Consider the following 24,966-nt stretch of genomic DNA (forward strand, 5'->3'; position numbering starts at 1 on the left):
CGTTTCAACTTGTTTAACCTTGTTTCAACTTGTTTAACCTCGTTTCAACTTGTTTCACCTTGTTTCAACTTGTTTCAACTTGTTTAACCTCGTTTCAACTTGTTTCACGTTGTTTCAACTTGTTTCACCTTGTTTCAACTTGTTTCAACTTGTTTAACCTCGTTTCAACTTGTTTCACTTTGTTTCAACTTGTTTCACCTTGTTTCAACTTGTTTAACCTTGTTTCAACTTGTTTAACCTCGTTTCAACTTGTTTCACCTTGTTTCAACTTGTTTCAACTTGTTTAACCTCGTTTCAACTTGTTTCACGTTGTTTCAACTTGTTTCACCTTGTTTCACTTTGTTTAACCTCGTTTCAACTTGTTTAACCTCGTTTCAACTTGTTTAACCTTGTTTCAACTTGTTTAACCTCGTTTCAACTTGTTTCACCTTGTTTCAACTTGTTTCAACTTGTTTAACCTCGTTTCAACTTGTTTCACGTTGTTTCAACTTGTTTCACCTTGTTTCAACTTGTTTCAACTTGTTTAACCTCGTTTCAACTTGTTTCACCTTGTTTCAACTTGTTTCAACTTGTTTAACCTCGTTTCAACTTGTTTCACGTTGTTTCAACTTGTTTAACCTTGTTTCAACTTGTTTAACCTCGTTTCAACTTGTTTCACCTTGTTTCAACTTGTTTCACCTTGTTTCACTTTGTTTCAACTTGTTTCACCTTGTTTCACCTTGTTTCACCTTGTTTCACTTTGTTTAACCTCGTTTCAACTTGTTTAACCTCGTTTCAACTTGTTTCACCTTGTTTCACTTTGTTTAACCTCGTTTCAACTTGTTTAACCTCGTTTCAACTTGTTTAACCTTGTTTCAACTTGTTTAACCTCGTTTCAACTTGTTTCACCTTGTTTCAACTTGTTTCAACTTGTTTAACCTCGTTTCAACTTGTTTCACGTTGTTTCAACTTGTTTCAACTTGTTTCAACTTGTTTCAACTTGTTTAACCTCGTTTCAACTTGTTTCACGTTGTTTCAACTTGTTTCACCTTGTTTCACTTTGTTTCAACTTGTTTCACCTTGTTTCACCTTGTTTCACCTTGTTTCACTTTGTTTAACCTCGTTTCAACCTGTTTAACCTCGTTTCAACTTGTTTCACCTTGTTTCACTTTGTTTAACCTCGTTTCAACTTGTTTAACCTTGTTTCAACTTGTTTAACCTTGTTTCACCTTGTTTCACTTTGTTTAACCTCGTTTCAACTTGTTTAACCTTGTTTCAACTTGTTTAACCTCGTTTCAACTTGTTTCACCTTGTTTCAACTTGTTTAACCTCGTTTCAACTTGTTTCACCTTGTTTCAACTTGTTTAACCTCGTTTCAACTTGTTTCACCTTGTTAAACAAGTTGAAACAAGTTGAAACAAGTTGAAACAAGGTTAAACAAGTTGAAACAAGTTGAAACAAGTTGAAACGAGGTTAAACCTCGTTTCAACTTGTTTCACGTTGTTTCAACTTGTTTCACCTTGTTTAACCTTGTTTCAACTTGTTTAACCTTGTTTCACCTTGTTTAACCTTGTTTCAACTTGTTTCAACTTGTTTAACCTCGTTTCAACTTGTTTCACCTTGTTTAACCTTGTTTCAACTTGTTTAACCTTGTTTCACCTTGTTTAACCTTGTTTCAACTTGTTTCAACTTGTTTAACCTCGTTTCAACTTGTTTCACCTTGTTTCAACTTGTTTAACCTCGTTTCAACTTGTTTCACCTTGTTTCAACTTGTTTAACCTCGTTTCAACTTGTTTCACCTTGTTTCAACTTGTTTAACCTCGTTTCAACTTGTTTCACCTTGTTAAACAAGTTGAAACAAGTTGAAACAAGTTGAAACAAGGTTAAACAAGTTGAAACAAGTTGAAACAAGTTGAAACGAGGTTAAACCTCGTTTCAACTTGTTTCACGTTGTTTCAACTTGTTTCACCTTGTTTAACCTTGTTTCAACTTGTTTAACCTTGTTTCACCTTGTTTAACCTTGTTTCAACTTGTTTCAACTTGTTTAACCTCGTTTCAACTTGTTTCACCTTGTTTAACCTTGTTTCAACTTGTTTAACCTTGTTTCACCTTGTTTAACCTTGTTTCAACTTGTTTCAACTTGTTTAACCTCGTTTCAACTTGTTTCACCTTGTTTCAACTTGTTTCACCTTATTTAACCTTGTTTCAACTTGTTTCACCTTGTTTCACTTTGTTTCACCTTGTTTCACTTTGTTTCACTTTGTTTCAACTTGTTTCACTTTGTTTCAACTTGTTTCACCTTGTTTCACTTTGTTTCAACTTGTTTCACCTTGTTTCACCTTGTTTCAACTTGTTTCACCTCGTTTCAACTTGTTTCACCTTGTTTCAACTTGTTTCAACTTGTTTCAACTTGTTTCACCTTGTTTAACCTTGTTTCACCTTGTTTCACTTTGTTTCACCTTGTTTCACTTTGTTTCACTTTGTTTCACTTTGTTTCACTTTGTTTCAACTTGATGTTGTCATCATGGCATAATGTGGTCCTACCATGTGGACACCTACTGTAGCAGAAACTACCACAGAGGAGGTTTTGAGTTTTTTTTTTTTTTTTTTAAAGTTAGATTTGAGTACTTTGCCAGGTGTTTATATGTCTGTCTGTCTATCTGTAGACAACTTTTGTCAATGCGATAGCGTCACAACCGTGCAAGATCATGAAAGTCATGAAAACTTTACAGGTGTGTAGTTGAGATCAAAATTAGGACAATTAGTCCTTAAACCTTTTGCAATATTAACTAGAGGCTATCTAGGCTATCACATCCATCTTCGAACTCAGCCTGTTCGAAGATGGATGTGAACCGCGCAAGATAGCCTCTAGTTAATATTGCAAAAGGTTTAAGGACTAATTGTTATTGTTACATATTTAATGACTAATTGTTACATATTTAATAATTAATTGTTATTGTTACATATTTAATGACTAATTGCTAATGACTAATTGTTATTGTTACATATTTAATGACTAATTGTTATTATTACATATTTAATGACTAATTGTTATTGTTACAACAGGTTTAATGATTAATGTTAAAATAGTTTTAATGACTAATCGCTATTGTTACATATTTAATGACTAATCGTTATTGTTACAACAGGTTTCATGACTAATTGTTATTGTTACAACAGGTTTCATGACTAATGTTACAACAGGTTTAATGACTAATTGTTATTGTTAAATATTTAATGACTGTTACAAAAGTTTTTATCACTAATTGTTATTGTTACATATTTAATGACGAATCATTATTGTTACATATTTAAGGACTAATTGTTATTGTTACAACAGGCTTAGTGACTAATGTTACAAAAGTTTTGATAACTAATTGTTATTGTCATATATTTAATGACTAATCGTTATTGTTACAACATGTTTAATGACTAATGTTACAAAAGTTTTGATGACTAATTGTTAACCAAGATAATGCAGATACCAGTTTATACTTCTGAAAACCTCTCTGATCTGTTGTGAAAACTTTATTCAAACCCCCAAAACTTTATTTATACTCTAGTAGTAATCTCAAAGTTGGATGTGTTGTTTTGATGAAATGTGTCTGAAATGATGCAGCAGACATTAATATAGAATATTTCAAAATCAAACAAGACATTTTCACTGAATGGAAACATCCGAGAAGTTCAATGTAGAGCTGCAAAAACATGATACAGAAAATATAATAAATATGATACTGTCACACAGAGTGGAAGAGGAGGCTGGGAACATCCTTAAAACTGTTTATATATAAGAAAAAGAGGAAACCTTTGATGAGGCCTTTCTCCTGCAGAGTCTTCATGGATGGACGTCTGGTAATGAACTTCTTCAGTCTGTTCTTCACTCCATTCTTGTCGGCGCTGTCGGAGGTGCTGTGTTTCAGCTTGGAGCTGCTGAACATACCTGCAGAAAAACATGAACATTAACCCTGAAATAATTAAGATTTTGTCCATTTGTTTCCAGCAGAACGATCCACATCCAGCAGCTACAGATGATCATTCATTCAGAGGCTTTGTGTTTGTCTCCACCTGATGAAAGTCAGTCCAATATTCTCTCTCTTTTAGCTCTGTTTTTGGTCTTCACCAACTACTGATGGAAATATCTGTCTCTTTAGCTACTAAATGTTCCGCTATTTTCACCAGCTAGTTTCTACTTGAGTCTGTCTGCTGTTTGCTGCTGAGCAGGTAGTGAACAGAGTACCTGAGCAGGTAGTGAACAGTGTACCTGAACAGGTAGTGAACAGAGTACCTGACCAGGTAGTGTACAGAGTACCTGAGCAGGTAGTGAACAGAGTACCTGAGCAGGTTGTGAACAGAGTACCTGACCAGGTAGTGTACAGAGTACCTGAGCAGGTAGTGAACAGAGTACCTGACCAGGTAGTGTACAGAGTACCTGAGCAGGTAGTGAACATTGTACCTGAGCAGGTAGTGAACAGAGTACCTGAGCAGGTAGTGAACAAAGTACCTGAGCAGGTAGTGAACAGGATACCTGAGCAGGTAGTGTACAGAGTACCTGAGCAGGTAGTGAACAGAGTACCTGAGCAGGTAGTGAACAGAGTACCTGAGCAGGTAGTGAACATTGTACCTGAGCAGGTAGTGAACAGAGTACCTGAGCAGGTAGTGAACAGAGTACCTGACCAGGTAGTATACAGAGTACCTGACCAGGTATTATACGGAGTACCTGACCAGGTAATATACAGAGTACCTGACCAGGTAGTATACGGAGTACCTGACCAGGTAGTATACGGAGTACCTGACCAGGTAGTGTACAGAGTACCTGACCAGGTAGTATACGGAGTACCTGACCAGGTAGTGAACAGAGTACCTGACCAGGTAGTGTACAGAGTACCTGACCAGGTAGTATATGGAGTACCTTACCAGGTAGTATACAGAGTACCTGACCAGGTAGTGTACAGAGTACCTGACCAGGTAGTATACAGAGTACCTGACCAGGTAGTGTACAGAGTACCTGACCAGGTAGTGTACAGAGTACCTGACCAGGTAGTGTACAGAGTACCTGACCAGGTAGTATACAGAGTACCTGACCAGGTAGTGTACAGAGTACCTGACCAGGTAGTGTACAGAGTACCTGACCAGGTAGTGTACAGAGTACCTGACCAGGTAGTATACGGAGTACCTGACCAGGTAGTATACAGAGTACCTGACCAGGTAATGTACAATAGGTTTTTTAGAATCTTTATTGTGAAGGTAGCTGCCTGCTGCGTCTGAAAACAACAGTTTGTGAGATTGAAACTAAACAGGGTTGTTGTTAACAGTTAGGAGCTGAGGTGTTAAAGAGGAGCTGAGTTGTTAACAGTTAGGAGCTGAGTTGTTAACAGTTAGGAGCTGAGGTGTTAAAGAGGAGCTGAGTTGTTAACAGTTAGGAGCTGAGGTGTTAACAGTTAGGAGCTGAGTTGTTAACAGTTAGGAGCTGAGGTGTTAACAGTTAGGAGCTGAGTTGTTAACAGTTAGGAGCTGAGGTGTTAAAGAGGAGCTGAGTTGTTAACAGTTAGGAGTGGAGGTGTTAAAGAGGAGCTGAGTTGTTAACAGTTAGGAGCTGAGGTGTTAACAGTTAGGAACTGAGTTGTTAACAGTTAGGAGCTGAGTTGTTAACAGTTAGGAGCTGAGGTGTTAAAGAGGAGCTGAGTTGTTAACAGTTAGGAGCTGAGGTGTTAACAGTTAGGAACTGAGGTGTTAACAGTTAGGAGCTGAGGTGTTAACAGTTAGGAGCTGAGTTGTTAACAGTTAGGAGCTGAGTTGTTAACAGTTAGGAACTGAGTTGTTAACAGTTAGGAGCTGAGTTGTTAACAGTTAGGAACTGAGTTGTTAACAGTTAGGAGCTGAGTTGTTAACAGTTAGGAGCTGAGGTGTTAAAGAGGAGCTGAGTTGTTAACAGTTAGGAGCTGAGGTGTTAAAGAGGAGCTGAGTTGTTAACAGTTAGGAGCTGAGGTGTTAACAGTTAGGAGCTGAGTTGTTAACAGTTAGGAGCTGAGGTGTTAACAGTTAGGAACTGAGTTGTTAACAGTTAGGAGCTGAGTTGTTAACAGTTAGGAACTGAGTTGTTAACAGTTAGGAGCTGAGTTGTTAACAGTTAGGAGCTGAGGTGTTAAAGAGGAGCTGAGTTGTTAACAGTTAGGAGCTGAGGTGTTAAAGAGGAGCTGAGTTGTTAACAGTTAGGAGCTGAGGTGTTAACAGTTAGGAGCTGAGTTGTTAACAGTTAGGAGCTGAGGTGTTAACAGTTAAGAGCTGAGTTGTTAACAGTTAGGAACTGAGTTGTTAACAGTTAGGAACTGAATTGTTAACAGTTAGGAGCTGAGTTGTTAACAGTTAGGAGCTGAGGTGTTAACAGTTAGGAGCTGAGGTGTTAACAGTTAGGAGCTGAGTTGTTAACAGTTAGGAGCTGAGGTGTTAACAGTGAGGAGCTGAGGTGTTAAAGAGGAGCTGAGTTGTTAACGGTTAGGAGCTGAGTTGTTAACAGTTAGGAGCTGAGGTTTTAAAGAGGAGCTGAGTTGTTAACAGTTAGGAGCTGAGGTGTTAACAGTTAGGAGCTGAGTTGTTAACAGTTAGGAACTGAGTTATCAACAGTTAGGAACTGAGTTGTTAACAGTTAGTAACTGAGTTGTTAACAGTTAGGAGCTGAGTTGTTAACAGTTAGGAGCTGAGGTGTTAACAGTGAGGAGCTGAGGTGTTAAAGAGGAGCTGAGTTGTTAACGGTTAGGAGCTGAGTTGTTAACAGTTAGGAGCTGAGGTGTTAAAGAGGAGCTGAGTTGTTAACAGTTAGGAGCTGAGGTGTTAACAGTTAGGAGCTGAGTTGTTAACAGTTAGGAGCTGAGGTGTTAACAGTTAGGAGCTGAGTTGTTAACAGTTAGTAACTGAGTTGTTAACAGTTAGGAGCTGAGTTGTTAACAGTTAGGAGCTGAGGTGTTAACAGTGAGGAGCTGAGGTGTTAAAGAGGAGCTGAGTTGTTAACGGTTAGGAGCTGAGTTGTTAACAGTTAGGAGCTGAGGTGTTAAAGAGGAGCTGAGTTGTTAACAGTTAGGAGCTGAGGTGTTAAAGAGGAGCTGAGTTGTTAACAGTTAGGAGCTGAGTTGTTAACAGTTAGGAGCTGAGGTGTTAACAGGAGCTATTAAGCTCATTTTCAGGTTCATAGTTTCATTTTGGGTTTCTGCTACAACCTGTTTACATGCTATTATTATTAGTTTTCTCATACCGACTGTGCTGCAGCATCTATTTTCACCGTCTGTCTGAAGCACTCTGTTTGAGTTCAGTCTGCTATGTTTAGTCAGCTGGCCCACTGTTGTGATTGGTCAACCGAACCGAACTCTTCGGACTCCGCTCCAGCTCTGCTCTAACTAGCTTTGTTTGAGGGCGAGCCAAACGAGCCGCTAGGCAGGTATTATTCAAATGTGTTACTTGGTGACATCACCATGTTACAGAAGAAAAGGCGGGACTTCAAGCGAGGCTCTGTGTGTTTTTCAGTACGTTTGATCATATCCAGTTTAAAGGACTGCAAGCAGCTGATTAATAATATCTAGTAATAGCGGGTTTGGTGAGTTACTCACTGAGGGAGCGTCTGTTGACGGGGTTGCGTTGCTTGGCGTTGGGGGAGGCGGAGCCGTATCCAGGTAGGGAGCAGTGTCTGGGCAGGTATTCTGTGCTGTTTGATCTCTGCAGAGGAAGTTTAGTCTGAAAAGAAAAAGAGTTAGAACCAATCCCAGAAAGGCTTTTATTTCATTAATAATCTGAAGAGGATCAGGTTAGGGGTTTTCAGATCACAGTAAACTGAACATCTTTGGGTTTTGGACTCTGAGAAACTGGTATGGACATTTTGTAAACAATTAAGACACATATATTGAAAGCAATAGCCAGTTTAAGGTCGTATAAGTATATTATAAGGTGGTGAGTTCTTACTGAAGAGTCAACAGCCCTTCTGATGGCGTCGTACCATTTACTGGCGGTGGAGTAACTGTCGGCCTGAAGGAGGTACTCACTTCCTGTGTTTGTTGTGATCTGGAAAAGAGGAAAACGTGTTTGTAACAGGTCAAAATATATACATTTAAATGAACAAAAAGAGAAATAGGAATACAAATAATAAATAAATAATTACTCCCAGTTTATGCCAGTCAGTGAGAAAATCATTCACTTCCATCTGTAAACTGGATCTTCCTGTTCAAAGTGAACATGTCAGCCGATAGTCAACTCTAAATCCTTTCTGTCAGGTTCAATGGAGATTCTATTATTCTATTATATAAATCCTTTATTTAAGGATGGGGCCTTTGAGGCTTATAGAGATCCAAATAAAGAAGAGAGTCAGACTTTGTGTTTCTGTTTCTATAGTGCAGATACAGTATATATATATATATACATATATATATATATATATGTTATGTGTCTTATATCTGCTATACATATATAGTATAGCAGATATAAGGACACATAACATGGGAGAGAAACAGGACTCATCCAAGTTTAAGACAAACAGCAGCTTCAGTGTAGAAACATGTATGGCAGTTTGAAGTGTGTGTGAAGTGTGTGTGAAGTGTGTGGAAGTGTGTGTGAAGTGTTTGTAAAGTGTGTGTGAAGTGTGTGGAAGTGTGTGTGAAGTGTTTGTAAAGTGTGTGTGAAGTGTGTGGAAGTGTGTGTGAAGTGTTTGTAAAGTGTGTGTGAAGTGTTTGTAAAGTGTGTGGAAGTGTGTGTGAAGTGTTTGTAAAGTGTGTGTGAAGTGTTTGTAAAGTGTGTGGAAGTGTGTGTGAAGTATGTGGAAGTGTGTGTGAAGTGTGTGTGAAGTGTGTGTGAAGTGTGTGTGAAGTGTGTGTACTTGTTTGTTACCTGGAAAACATTTTTCCTGCTGGACTTCTCTGTTGTCCATTCAATAACTGCTCCACACAGCTGAACCACGTCTGTCTTACCTCCTGGTTTCTGAACACAGAGAAGGTGGACATAAGTTCAGAGGTGAAATATAGAATAACTGCTTCCTTCAGACGTCGGTGAGATTCCTACACCTCTCTAAGAACTAGCTCTGTCAGATCTTTTCTACGGGTATTCAATGGGATTCATGTGTGGACTCATTGCTGGCCACTATACAACAGTCCAGCATGTTTAATGTTTGTTTTGGGTCGTTGTCCTGCTGGAGGACTAGTGACTTTTAACGGAGACACAGCTTTGTGACACAGGGTGGAACATTACGCTCCAAAATATTTTGGTAATCTCCTGATTTCATGATGCCACGCACAGATTCAAGGACCTCAGTACCAGAGGGTTAGGGTTAGGTCAGTACCAGAGGGTTAGGGTTAGGTCAGTACCAGAGGAACCAAAGCAACCTGAGATCATCAGTGAGCCTCCTCCATGTTTCACTGTTGGTTTTCTCTTTTTTTGTAAACATAGAGTTTATGCAATTTACCAGAAAGCTCTAATTTGGTCTCATCTGTCCACAGGACATTGTCCCAGAAGGATTTTGGCTTGTTGTTGTTATGTGTTGGTAAAGTCCAGCTGGGCTTACTTGTGTCTGTCTCTCAGCAGTGGGGTCCTCCTGTGTCTCCTACCATACAACCCTGTTTCATTGAGTTGGCGAAGGACGGTGGGAGTTAGGACGGTTGTTCCTTGTTTGTCTGAAGGTCAGCTTGAATCTGTACTTTCTCCACCATTCGAACAATCCTTCGCTACAATCGTCCTGTTCCAGTGACCATGGGCTTTAAACTTCTGAATAACATTGTGCGGTTGTAACATTAAGGCCTCTGGAGTCTATGTTTGACTATGACTGTCTGATCTCCTCAGATGCTCATTGTGGTAACCAGCCTTGTGTTGTCTCATTTCATAAAACAGAGATAAAGATGAGATAAAGAAGATCTAAAGTAGAGATAAAGTATTTCTATTTACCAGGCTAGTTTCTTGTTGTTTCTCTTTATAGAACAGCAGTCGGTCTGAGGTCAGTACGCTCCACATCAAGGTCCAGTTCTTCCTTTGCTTCTTACCGCTCTCTGAGATTTTAGCCATGTTGAGGTGTTCACCTTTCAGCTCCACCTGAACAAACTCGCTCGTTTAAGAACATCAATAAAAAGTATGGTTGAATGTGGTTTTAATTATTCAAAAGACTAGAAAGGAGCTATAGAAAGTCTGTTTACATTTCCATCATCATAAATGATAATTGAATAATGACATAAAGAATGCAGAGGAGGCAGAAGATGGTTTGGTTCTGGAGGAGGATGTTTAGATTCAATCTGTGATGGGACGCTGTAACAGGACAAAATAAATATAAAACCTGTTCCACAATTTTATTAAATCAATTTTCATTTTCTTTCTCAAAACCTTTTGAAAAAAGTTGATTTCTTTTGGAATCAGGTGGAAATAAAGTCTGTGAACTGAGTTTAATGTCAGAGACGAAGACATCAGTCAAAATTTCTGAATTTAATCTCACAATTCTGAATTTATTCACTTAAAACTCAGAACTGAAATACATCTTTCACATCTGGCTCTGACCCTAACCCTCTCCACATCTGGCTCTGACCCTGACACTCTCCACATCTGGCTCTGACCATAACCCTCTCCACATCTGGCTCTAACCCTTACCCTCTCCACATCTGGCTCTAACCCTTACCCTCTCCACATCTGGCCCTAACCCTAATCCTCTCCACATCTGGCTCTAACCCTGACACTCTCCACATTTGGCTCTAACCCTAACCCTCTCAACATCTGGCTCTAACCCTAACCCTCTCCACATCAAACCCTAACCCTGACACTCTCCACATCTGGCTCTAACCCTAACACTCTCCACATCTGGCTCTAACCCTTATCCTCTCCACATCTAACCCTGACACTCTCCACATCTGGCTCTAACCCTAACCCTCTCAACATCTGGCTCTAACCCTAACCCTCTCCACATCAAACCCTAACCCTGACACTCTCCACATCTGGCTCTAACCCTTACCCTCTCCACATCTAACCCTGACACTCTCCACATCTGGCTCTAACCCTGACACTCTCCACATCTGGCTCTAACCCTTACCCTCTCCACATCTGGCTCTAACCCTAGCCCTCTTCACATCTGGCCCTAACCCTAACCCTCTCCACATCTGGCCCTAACCCTAACCCTCTCCACATCTGGCCCTAACCCTGACACTCTCCACATCTGGCTCTAACCCTGACACTCCACATCTGGCTCTAACCCTTACCCTCTCCACATCTGGCTCTAACCCTAACCACATCTAACCCTAACCCTGACACTCTCCACATTTGGCTCTAACCCTGACACTCTCCACATCTGGCTCTAACCCTTACCCTCTCCACATCTGGCTCTAACCCTCTCCACATCTAACCCTAACACTCTCCACATCTGGCTCTAACCCTTACCCTCTCCACATCTGGCCCTAACCCTAACCCTCTCCACATCTGGCCCTAACCCTCTCCACATCTGGCTCTAACCCTGACACTCTCCACATCTGGCTCTAACCCTAACCCTCTCCACATCTGGCCCTAATCCTAACCCTCTCCACATCTGGCTCTAACCCTAACCCTCTCCACATCTAACCCTAACACTCTCCACATCTGGCTCTAACCATTACCCTCTCCACATCTAACCCTAACACTCTCCACATCTGGCTCTAACCCTGACACTCTCCACATCTGGCTCTAACCCTTACCCTCTCCACATCTGGCTCTAACCCTAACCCTTTCCACATCTGGCCCTAACCCTAACCCTCTCCACATCTGGCCCTAACCCTAACCCTCTCCACATCTGGCCCTAACCCTGACACTCTCCACATCTGGCTCTAACCCTGACACTCTCCACATCTGGCTCTAACCCTTACCCTCTCCACATCTGGCTCTAACCCTAACCCTCTCCACATCTAACCCTAACACTCTCCACATCTGGCTCTAACCCTGACACTCTCCACATCTGGCTCTAACCCTTACCCTCTCCACATCTGGCTCTAACCCTAGCCCTCTCCACATCTAACCCTAACCCTTACCCTCTCCACATCTGGCTCTAACCCTAACCCTCTCCACATCTAACCCTAACACTCTCCACATCTGGCTCTAACCCTGACACTCTCCACATCTGGCTCTAACCCTTACCCTCTCCACATCTGGCTCTAACCCTAGCCCTCTCCACATCTAACCCTAACCCTTACCCTCTCCACATCTGGCTCTAACCCTAACCCTCTCCACATCTAACCCTAACCCTGACACTCTCCACATCTGGCTCTAACCCTGACACTCTCCACATCTGGCTCTAACCCTTACCATCTCCACATCTAACCCTAACCCTTACCCACTCCACATCTGGCTCTAACCCTAACCCTCTCCACATCTAACCCTAACCCTGACACTCTCCACATCTGGCTCTAACCATTACCCTCTCCACATCTAACCCTAACACTCTCCACATCTGGCTCTAACCCTGACACTCTCCACATCTGGCTCTAACCCTTACCCTCTCCACATCTGGCTCTAACCCTAACCCTCTCCACATCTGGCCCTAACCCTAACCCTCTCCACATCTGGCCCTAACCCTGACACTCTCCACATCTGGCCCTAACCCTGACCCTCTCCACATCTGGCCCTAACCCTGACACTCTCCACATCTGGCTCTAACCCTGACACTCTCCACATCTGGCTCTAACCCTGACACTCTCCACATCTGGCTCTAACCCTTACCCTCTCCACATCTGGCTCTAACCCTAACCCTCTCCACATCTAACCCTAACACTCTCCACATCTGGCTCTAACCCTGACACTCTCCACATCTGGCTCTAACCCTTACCCTCTCCACATCTGGCTCTAACCCTTACCCACTCCACATCTGGCTCTAACCCTAACCCTCTCCACATCTAACCCTAACCCTGACACTCTCCACATCTGGCTCTAACCCTGACACTCTCCACATCTGGCTCTAACCCTTACCCTCTCCACATCTGGCTCTAACCCTAACCCTCTCCACATCTAACCCTAACACTCTCCACATCTGGCTCTAACCCTGACACTCTCCACATCTGGCTCTAATCCTTACCCTTTCCACATCTAACCCTAACCCGTACCCTCTCCACATCTAACCCTAACCCTTACCCTCTCCACATCTGGCTCTAACCCTAACCCTCTCCACATCTGGCTCTAACCCTAACCCTCTCCACATCTAACCCTAACCCTGACACTCTCCACATCTGGCTCTAACCCTGACACTCTCCACATCTGGCTCTAACCCTAACCCTCTCCACATCAAACCCTAACCCTGACACTCTCCACATCTGGCTCTAACCCTGACACTCTCCACATCTGGCTCTAACCCTGACACTCTCCACATCTGGCTCTAACCCTTACCCTCTCCACATCTGGCTCTAACCCTAGCCCTCTCCACATCTGGCCCTAACCCTAACCCTCTCCACATCTGGCTCTAACCCTGACACTCTCCACATCTGGCCCTAACCCTAACCCTCTCCACATCTGGCTCTAACCCTAACCCTCTCCACATCTGGCTCTAACCCTAGCCCTCTCCACATCTAACCCTAACACTCTCTCTAACCCTAGCCCTCTCCACATCTAACCCTAACACTCTCCACATCTGGCTCTAACCCTTACCCTCTTCACATCTGGCTCTAACCCTAACCCTCTCCACATCTGACCCTAATACTCTCCACATCTGGCTCTAACCCTTACCCTCTCCACATCTGGCCCTAACCCTAACCCTCTCCACATCTGGCCCTAACCCTAACCCTCTCCACATCTGGCTCTAACCCTGACACTCTCCACATCTGGCTCCAACCCTGACACTCTCCACATCTGGCTCTAACCATTACCCTCTCCACATCTAACCCTAACACTCTCCACATCTGGCTCTAACCCTGACACTCTCCACATCTGGCTCTAACCCTTACCCTCTCCACATCTGGCTCTAACCCTAACCCTCTCCACATCTGGCCCTAACCCTAACCCTCTCCACATCTGGCCCTAACCCTAACCCTCTCCACATCTGGCCCTAACCCTGACACTCTCCACATCTGGCTCTAATCCTGACACTCTCCACATCTGGCTCTAACCCTTACCCTCTCCACATCTGGCTCTAACCCTAACCCTCTCCACATCTAACCCTAACACTCTCCACATCTGGCTCTAACCCTGACACTCTCCACATCTGGCTCTAACCCTTACCCTCTCCACATCTGGCTCTAACCCTAGCCCTCTCCACATCTAACCCTGACCCTTACCCTCTCCACATCTAACCCTAACCCTTACCCTCTCCACATCTGGCTCTAACCCTTACCCTCTCCACATCTAACCCTAACCCTTACCCTCTCCACATCTGGCTCTAACCCTAACCCTCTCCACATCTAACCCTAACCCTGACACTCTCCACATCTGGCTCTAACCCTGACACTCTCCACATCTAGCTCTAACCCTTACCCTCTCCACATCTAACCCTAACCCTTACCCACTCCACATCTGGCTCTAACCCTAACCCTCTCCACATCTAATCCTAACCCTGACACTCTCCACATCTGGCTCTAACCATTACCCTCTCCACATCTAACCCTAACACTCTCCACATCTGGCTCTAACCCTAACCCTCTCCACATCTGGCTCTAACCCTGACACTCTCCACATCTGGCTCCAACCCTGACACTCTCCACATCTGGCTCTAACCATTACCCTCTCCACATCTAACCCTAACACTCTCCACATCTGGCTCTAACCCTGACACTCTCCACATCTGGCTCTAACCCTTACCCTCTCCACATCTGGCTCTAACCCTAACCCTCTCCACATCTGGCCCTAACCCTAACCCTCTCCACATCTGGCCCTAACCCTAACCCTCTCCACATCTGGCCCTAACCCTGACACTCTCCACATCTGGCTCTAATCCTGACACTCTCCACATCTGGCTCTAACCCTTACCCTCTCCACATCTGGCTCTAACCCTAACCCTCTCCACATCTAACCCTAACACTCTCCACATCTGGCTCTAACCCTGACACTCTCCACATCTGGCTCTAACCCTTACCCTCTCCACATCTGGCTCTAACCCTAGCCCTCTCCACATCTAACCCTGACCCTTACCCTCTCCACATCTAACCCTAACGCTTACCCTCTCCACATCTGGCTCTAACCCTAACCCTCTCCACATCTAACCCTAACACTCTCCACATCTGGCTCTAACCCTGACACTCTCCACATCTTGCTCTAACCCTTACCCTCTCCACATCTGGCTCTAACCCTTACCCTCTCCACATCTAACCCTAACCCTTACCCTCTCCACATCTGGCTCTAACCCTAACCCTCTCCACATCTAACCCTAACCCTGACACTCTCCACATCTGGCTCTAACCCTGACACTCTCCACATCTGGCTCTAACCCTTACCCTCTCCACATCTAACCCTAACCCTTACCCACTCCACATCTGACTCTAACCCTAACCCTCTCCACATCTAATCCTAACCCTGACACTCTCCACATCTGGCTCTAACCATTCCCTTCTCCACATCTAACCCTAACACTCTCCACATCTGGCTCTAACCCTGACACTCTCCACATCTGGCTCTAACCCTTACCCTCTCCACATCTGGCTCTAACCCTAACCCTCTCCACATCTGGCCCTAACCCTAACCCTCTCCACATCTGGCCCTAACCCTAACCCTCTCCACATCTGGCCCTAACCCTGACACTCTCCACATCTGGCTCTAACCCTGACACGCTCCACATCTGGCTCTAACCCTTACCCTCTCCACATCTGGCTCTAACCCTAACCCTCTCCACATCTAACCCTAACACTCTCCACATCTGGCTCTAACCCTGACACTCTCCACATCTGGCTCTAACCCTTACCCTCTCCACATCTGGCTCTAACCCTAGCCCTCTCCACATCTAACCCTGACCCTTACCCTCTCCACATCTAACCCTAACGCTTACCCTCTCCACATCTGGCTATAACCCTAACCCTCTCCACATCTAACCCTAACACTCTCCACATCTGGCTCTAACCCTGACACTCTTCACATCTGGCTCTAATCCTTACCCTCTCTACATCTAACCCTAACCCTTACCCTCTCCACATCTAACCCTAACCCTTACCCTCTCCACATCTGGCTCTAACCCTAATCCTCTCCACATCTGGCTCTAACCCTAACCCTCTCCACATCTAACCCTAACCCTGACACTCTCCACATCTGGCTCTAACCCTGACACTCTCCACATCTGGCTCTAACCCTAACCCTCTCCACATCTGGCCCTAACCCTGACACTCTCCACATCTGGCTCTAACCCTGACACTCTCCACATCTGGCCCTAACCCTAACCCTCTCCACATCTGGCCCTAACCCTGACACTCTCCACATCTGGCTCTAACCCTGACACTCTCCACATCTGGCTCTAACCCTTACCCTCTCCACATCTGGCTCTAACCCTAACCCTCTCCACATCTAACCCTAACACTCTCCACATCTGGCTCTAACCCTGACACTCTCCACATCTGGCTCTAACCCTTACCCTCTCCACATCTGGCTCTAACCCTTACCCACTCCACATCTGGCTCTAACCCTAACCCTCTCCACATCTAACCCTAACCCTGACACTCTCCACATCTGGCTCTAACCCTGACACTCTCCACATCTGGCTCTAACCCTTACCCTCTCCACATCTGGCTCTAACCCTAACCCTCTCCACATCTAACCCTAACACTCTCCACATCTGGCTCTAACCCTGACACTCTCCACATCTGGCTCTAATCCTTACCCTTTCCACATCTAACCCTAACCCGTACCCTCTCCACATCTAACCCTAACCCTTACCCTCTCCACATCTGGCTCTAACCCTAACCCTCTCCACATCTGGCTCTAACCCTAACCCTCTCCACATCTAACCCTAACCCTGACACTCTCCACATCTGGCTCTAACCCTGACACTCTCCACATCTGGCTCTAACCCTAACCCTCTCCACATCAAACCCTAACCCTGACACTCTCCACATCTGGCTCTAACCCTGACACTCTCCACATCTGGCTCTAACCCTGACACTCTCCACATCTGGCTCTAACCCTTACCCTCTCCACATCTGGCTCTAACCCTAGCCCTCTCCACATCTGGCCCTAACCCTAACCCTCTCCACATCTGGCTCTAACCCTGACACTCTCCACATCTGGCCCTAACCCTAACCCTCTCCACATCTGGCTCTAACCCTAACCCTCTCCACATCTGGCTCTAACCCTAGCCCTCTCCACATCTAACCCTAACACTCTCTCTAACCCTAGCCCTCTCCACATCTAACCCTAACACTCTCCACATCTGGCTCTAACCCTTACCCTCTCCACATCTGGCTCTAACCCTAACCCTCTCCACATCTGACCCTAATACTCTCCACATCTGGCTCTAACCCTTACCCTCTCCACATCTGGCCCTAACCCTAACCCTCTCCACATCTGGCCCTAACCCTAACCCTCTCCACATCTGGCTCTAACCCTGACACTCTCCACATCTGGCTCCAACCCTGACACTCTCCACATCTGGCTCTAACCATTACCCTCTCCACATCTAACCCTAACACTCTCCACATCTGGCTCTAACCCTGACACTCTCCACATCTGGCTCTAACCCTTACCCTCTCCACATCTGGCTCTAACCCTAACCCTCTCCACATCTGGCCCTAACCCTAACCCTCTCCACATCTGGCCCTAACCCTAACCCTCTCCACATCTGGCCCTAACCCTGACACTCTCCACATCTGGCTCTAATCCTGACACTCTCCACATCTGGCTCTAACCCTTACCCTCTCCACATCTGGCTCTAACCCTAACCCTCTCCACATCTAACCCTAACACTCTCCACATCTGGCTCTAACCCTGACACTCTCCACATCTGGCTCTAACCCTTACCCTCTCCACATCTGGCTCTAACCCTAGCCCTCTCCACATCTAACCCTGACCCTTACCCTCTCCACATCTAACCCTAACGCTTACCCTCTCCACATCTGGCTCTAACCCTAACCCTCTCCACATCTAACCCTAACACTCTCCACATCTGGCTCTAACCCTGACACTCTCCACATCTTGCTCTAACCCTTACCCTCTCCACATCTGGCTCTAACCCTTACCCTCTCCACATCTAACCCTAACCCTTACCCTCTCCACATCTGGCTCTAACCCTAACCCTCTCCACATCTAACCCTAACCCTGACACTCTCCACATCTGGCTCTAACCCTGACACTCTCCACATCTGGCTCTAACCCTTACCCTCTCCACATCTAACCCTAACCCTTACCCACTCCACATCTGACTCTAACCCTAACCCTCTCCACATCTAATCCTAACCCTGACACTCTCCACATCTGGCTCTAACCATTCCCTTCTCCACATCTAACCCTAACACTCTCCACATCTGGCTCTAACCCTGACACTCTCCACATCTGGCTCTAACCCTTACCCTCTCCACATCTGGCTCTAACCCTAACCCTCTCCACATCTGGCCCTAACCCTAACCCTCTCCACATCTGGCCCTAACCCTAACCCTCTCCACATCTGGCCCTAACCCTGACACTCTCCACATCTGGCTCTAACCCTGACACGCTCCACATCTGGCTCTAACCCTTACCCTCTCCACATCTGGCTCTAACCCTAACCCTCTCCACATCTAACCCTAACACTCTCCACATCTGGCTCTAACCCTGACACTCTCCACATCTGGCTCTAACCCTTACCCTCTCCACATCTGGCTCTAACCCTAGCCCTCTCCACATCTAACCCTGACCCTTACCCTCTCCACATCTAACCCTAACGCTTACCCTCTCCACATCTGGCTATAACCCTAACCCTCTCCACATCTAACCCTAACACTCTCCACATCTGGCTCTAACCCTGACACTCTTCACATCTGGCTCTAATCCTTACCCTCTCTACATCTAACCCTAACCCTTACCCTCTCCACATCTAACCCTAACCCTTACCCTCTCCACATCTGGCTCTAACCCTAATCCTCTCCACATCTGGCTCTAACCCTAACCCTCTCCACATCTAACCCTAACCCTGACACTCTCCACATCTGGCTCTAACCCTGACACTCTCCACATCTGGCTCTAACCCTAACCCTCTCCACATCTGGCCCTAACCCTGACACTCTCCACATCTGGCTCTAACCCTGACACTCTCCACATCTGGCCCTAACCCTATCCCTCTCCACATCTGGCCCTAACCCTGACACTCTCCACATCTGGCTCTAACCCTGACACTCTCCACATCTGGCTCTAACCCTTACCCTCTCCACATCTGGCTCTAACCCTAACCCTCTCCACATCTAACCCTAACACTCTCCACATCTGGCTCTAACCCTGACACTCTCCACATCTGGCTCTAACCCTTACCCTCTCCACATCTGGCTCTAACCCTTACCCACTCCACATCTGGCTCTAACCCTAACCCTCTCCACATCTAACCCTAACCCTGACACTCTCCACATCTGGCTCTAACCCTGACACTCTCCACATCTGGCTCTAACCCTTACCCTCTCCACATCTGGCTCTAACCCTAACCCTCTCCACATCTAACCCTAACACTCTCCACATCTGGCTCTAACCCTGACACTCTCCACATCTGGCTCTAATCCTTACCCTTTCCACATCTAACCCTAACCCGTACCCTCTCCACATCTAACCCTAACCCTTACCCTCTCCACATCTGGCTCTAACCCTAACCCTCTCCACATCTGGCTCTAACCCTAACCCTCTCCACATCTAACCCTAACCCTGACACTCTCCACATCTGGCTCTAACCCTGACACTCTCCACATCTGGCTCTAACCCTAACCCTCTCCACATCAAACCCTAACCCTGACACTCTCCACATCTGGCTCTAACCCTGACACTCTCCACATCTGGCTCTAACCCTGACACTCTCCACATCTGGCTCTAACCCTTACCCTCTCCACATCTGGCTCTAACCCTAGCCCTCTCCACATCTGGCCCTAACCCTAACCCTCTCCACATCTGGCTCTAACCCTGACACTCTCCACATCTGGCCCTAACCCTAACCCTCTCCACATCTGGCTCTAACCCTAACCCTCTCCACATCTGGCTCTAACCCTAGCCCTCTCCACATCTAACCCTAACACTCTCTCTAACCCTAGCCCTCTCCACATCTAACCCTAACACTCTCCACATCTGGCTCTAACCCTTACCCTCTCTTCACATCTGGCTCTAACCCTAACCCTCTCCACATCTGACCCTAATACTCTCCACATCTGGCTCTAACCCTTACCCTCTCCACATCTGGCCCTAACCCTAACCCTCTCCACATCTGGCCCTAACCCTGACACTCTCCACATCTGGCTCTAATCCTGACACTCTCCACATCTGGCTCTAACCCTTACCCTCTCCACATCTGGCTCTAACCCTAACCCTCTCCACATCTAACCCTAACACTCTCCACATCTGGCTCTAACCCTGACACTCTCCACATCTGGCTCTAACCCTTACCCTCTCCACATCTGGCTCTAACCCTAGCCCTCTCCACATCTAACCCTGACCCTTACCCTCTCCACATCTAACCCTAACCCTTACCCTCTCCACATCTGGCTCTAACCCTTACCCTCTCCACATCTAACCCTAACCCTTACCCTCTCCACATCTGGCTCTAACCCTAACCCTCTCCACATCTAACCCTAACCCTGACACTCTCCACATCTGGCTCTAACCCTGACACTCTCTACATCTGGCTCTAACCCTTACCCTCTCCACATCTAACCCTAACCCTTACCCACTCCACATCTGGCTCTAACCCTAACCCTATCCACATCTAATCCTAACCCTGACACTCTCCACATCTGGCTCTAACCATTACCCTCTCCACATCTAACCCTAACACTCTCCACATCTGGCTCTAACCCTAACCCTCTCCACATCTGGCTCTAACCCTGACACTCTCCACATCTGGCTCCAACCCTGACACTCTCCACATCTGGCTCTAACCATTACCCTCTCCACATCTAACCCTAACACTCTCCACATCTGGCTCTAACCCTGACACTCTCCACATCTGGCTCTAACCCTTACCCTCTCCACATCTGGCTCTAACCCTAACCCTCTCCACATCTGGCCCTAACCCTAACCCTCTCCACATCTGGCCCTAACCCTAACCCTCTCCACATCTGGCCCTAACCCTGACACTCTCCACATCTGGCTCTAATCCTGACACTCTCCACATCTGGCTCTAACCCTTACCCTCTCCACATCTGGCTCTAACCCTAACCCTCTCCACATCTAACCCTAACACTCTCCACATCTGGCTCTAACCCTGACACTCTCCACATCTGGCTCTAACCCTTACCCTCTCCACATCTGGCTCTAACCCTAGCCCTCTCCACATCTAACCCTGACCCTTACCCTCTCCACATCTAACCCTAACGCTTACCCTCTCCACATCTGGCTCTAACCCTAACCCTCTCCACATCTAACCCTAACACTCTCCACATCTGGCTCTAACCCTGACACTCTCCACATCTTGCTCTAACCCTTACCCTCTCCACATCTGGCTCTAACCCTTACCCTCTCCACATCTAACCCTAACCCTTACCCTCTCCACATCTGGCTCTAACCCTAACCCTCTCCACATCTAACCCTAACCCTGACACTCTCCACATCTGGCTCTAACCCTGACACTCTCCACATCTGGCTCTAACCCTTACCCTCTCCACATCTAACCCTAACCCTTACCCACTCCACATCTGACTCTAACCCTAACCCTCTCCACATCTAATCCTAACCCTGACACTCTCCACATCTGGCTCTAACCATTCCCTTCTCCACATCTAACCCTAACACTCTCCACATCTGGCTCTAACCCTGACACTCTCCACATCTGGCTCTAACCCTTACCCTCTCCACATCTGGCCCTAACCCTAACCCTCTCCACATCTGGCCCTAACCCTGACACTCTCCACATCTGGCTCTAACCCTGACACGCTCCACATCTGGCTCTAACCCTTACCCTCTCCACATCTGGCTCTAACCCTAACCCTCTCCACATCTAACCCTAACACTCTCCACATCTGGCTCTAACCCTGACACTCTCCACATCTGGCTCTAACCCTTACCCTCTCCACATCTGGCTCTAACCCTAGCCCTCTCCACATCTAACCCTGACCCTTACCCTCTCCACATCTAACCCTAACGCTTACCCTCTCCACATCTGGCTATAACCCTAACCCTCTCCACATCTAACCCTAACACTCTCCACATCTGGCTCTAACCCTGACACTCTTCACATCTGGCTCTAATCCTTACCCTCTCTACATCTAACCCTAACCCTTACCCTCTCCACATCTAACCCTAACCCTTACCCTCTCCACATCTGGCTCTAACCCTAATCCTCTCCACATCTGGCTCTAACCCTAACCCTCTCCACATCTAACCCTAACCCTGACACTCTCCACATCTGGCTCTAACCCTGACACTCTCCACATCTGGCTCTAACCCTAACCCTCTCCACATCTGGCCCTAACCCTGACACTCTCCACATCTGGCTCTAACCCTGACACTCTCCACATCTGGCCCTAACCCTAACCCTCTCCACATCTGGCCCTAACCCTGACACTCTCCACATCTGGCTCTAACCCTGACACTCTCCACATCTGGCTCTAACCCTTACCCTCTCCACATCTGGCTCTAACCCTAACCCTCTCCACATCTAACCCTAACACTCTCCACATCTGGCTCTAACCCTGACACTCTCCACATCTGGCTCTAACCCTTACCCTCTCCACATCTGGCTCTAACCCTTACCCACTCCACATCTGGCTCTAACCCTAACCCTCTCCACATCTAACCCTAACCCTGACACTCTCCACATCTGGCTCTAACCCTGACACTCTCCACATCTGGCTCTAACCCTTACCCTCTCCACATCTGGCTCTAACCCTAACCCTCTCCACATCTAACCCTAACACTCTCCACATCTGGCTCTAACCCTGACACTCTCCACATCTGGCTCTAATCCTTACCCTTTCCACATCTAACCCTAACCCGTACCCTCTCCACATCTAACCCTAACCCTTACCCTCTCCACATCTGGCTCTAACCCTAACCCTCTCCACATCTGGCTCTAACCCTAACCCTCTCCACATCTAACCCTAACCCTGACACTCTCCACATCTGGCTCTAACCCTGACACTCTCCACATCTGGCTCTAACCCTAACCCTCTCCACATCAAACCCTAACCCTGACACTCTCCACATCTGGCTCTAACCCTGACACTCTCCACATCTGGCTCTAACCCTGACACTCTCCACATCTGGCTCTAACCCTTACCCTCTCCACATCTGGCTCTAACCCTAGCCCTCTCCACATCTGGCCCTAACCCTAACCCTCTCCACATCTGGCTCTAACCCTGACACTCTCCACATCTGGCCCTAACCCTAACCCTCTCCACATCTGGCTCTAACCCTAACCCTCTCCACATCTGGCTCTAACCCTAGCCCTCTCCACATCTAACCCTAACACTCTCTCTAACCCTAGCCCTCTCCACATCTAACCCTAACACTCTCCACATCTGGCTCTAACCCTTACCCTCTCCACATCTGGCTCTAACCCTAACCCTCTCCACATCTGACCCTAATACTCTCCACATCTGGCTCTAACCCTTACCCTCTCCACATCTGGCCCTAACCCTAACCCTCTCCACATCTGGCCCTAACCCTAACCCTCTCCACATCTGGCTCTAACCCTGACACTCTCCACATCTGGCTCCAACCCTGACACTCTCCACATCTGGCTCTAACCATTACCCTCTCCACATCTAACCCTAACACTCTCCACATCTGGCTCTAACCCTGACACTCTCCACATCTGGCTCTAACCCTTACCCTCTCCACATCTGGCTCTAACCCTAACCCTCTCCACATCTGGCCCTAACCCTAACCCTCTCCACATCTGGCCCTAACCCTAACCCTCTCCACATCTGGCCCTAACCCTGACACTCTCCACATCTGGCTCTAATCCTGACACTCTCCACATCTGGCTCTAACCCTTACCCTCTCCACATCTGGCTCTAACCCTAACCCTCTCCACATCTAACCCTAACACTCTCCACATCTGGCTCTAACCCTGACACTCTCCACATCTGGCTCTAACCCTTACCCTCTCCACATCTGGCTCTAACCCTAGCCCTCTCCACATCTAACCCTGACCCTTACCCTCTCCACATCTAACCCTAACCCTTACCCTCTCCACATCTGGCTCTAACCCTTACCCTCTCCACATCTAACCCTAACCCTTACCCTCTCCACATCTGGCTCTAACCCTAACCCTCTCCACATCTAACCCTAACCCTGACACTCTCCACATCTGGCTCTAACCCTGACACTCTCCACATCTGGCTCTAACCCTTACCCTCTCCACATCTAACCCTAACCCTTACCCACTCCACATCTGGCTCTAACCCTAACCCTATCCACATCTAATCCTAACCCTGACACTCTCCACATCTGGCTCTAACCATTACCCTCTCCACATCTAACCCTAACACTCTCCACATCTGGCTCTAACCCTAACCCTCTCCACATCTGGCTCTAACCCTGACACTCTCCACATCTGGCTCCAACCCTGACACTCTCCACATCTGGCTCTAACCATTACCCTCTCCACATCTAACCCTAACACTCTCCACATCTGGCTCTAACCCTGACACTCTCCACATCTGGCTCTAACCCTTACCCTCTCCACATCTGGCTCTAACCCTAACCCTCTCCACATCTGGCCCTAACCCTAACCCTCTCCACATCTGGCCCTAACCCTAACCCTCTCCACATCTGGCCCTAACCCTGACACTCTCCACATCTGGCTCTAATCCTGACACTCTCCACATCTGGCTCTAACCCTTACCCTCTCCACATCTGGCTCTAACCCTAACCCTCTCCACATCTAACCCTAACACTCTCCACATCTGGCTCTAACCCTGACACTCTCCACATCTGGCTCTA

General features: G+C 46.7%; 1 protein-coding gene across 2 annotated transcripts in view; it reads right to left on the minus strand.

Moving 5' to 3' along the window:
- The window catches only part of arhgap15 (Rho GTPase activating protein 15), a 59,424-nt gene that overhangs the window by 7,717 nt on the left and 26,741 nt on the right, over nucleotides 1–24,966 (minus strand). For both annotated transcript variants that reach the window (XM_074658033.1, XM_074658034.1), the window contains exons 4-8: nucleotides 9,895–10,038; nucleotides 8,848–8,937; nucleotides 7,930–8,028; nucleotides 7,581–7,704; nucleotides 3,788–3,922 (exon numbers count right to left, since the gene is read on the minus strand). In XM_074658033.1, the coding sequence (XP_074514134.1) occupies nucleotides 3,788–3,922; nucleotides 7,581–7,704; nucleotides 7,930–8,028; nucleotides 8,848–8,937; nucleotides 9,895–10,038 (592 nt within the window). The remainder of the gene's footprint in view (nucleotides 1–3,787; nucleotides 3,923–7,580; nucleotides 7,705–7,929; nucleotides 8,029–8,847; nucleotides 8,938–9,894; nucleotides 10,039–24,966) is intronic.

This window comes from Sebastes fasciatus, chromosome 14 (assembly GCF_043250625.1).
Source record: "Sebastes fasciatus isolate fSebFas1 chromosome 14, fSebFas1.pri, whole genome shotgun sequence".
Taxonomy (NCBI): domain Eukaryota; kingdom Metazoa; phylum Chordata; class Actinopteri; order Perciformes; family Sebastidae; genus Sebastes; species Sebastes fasciatus.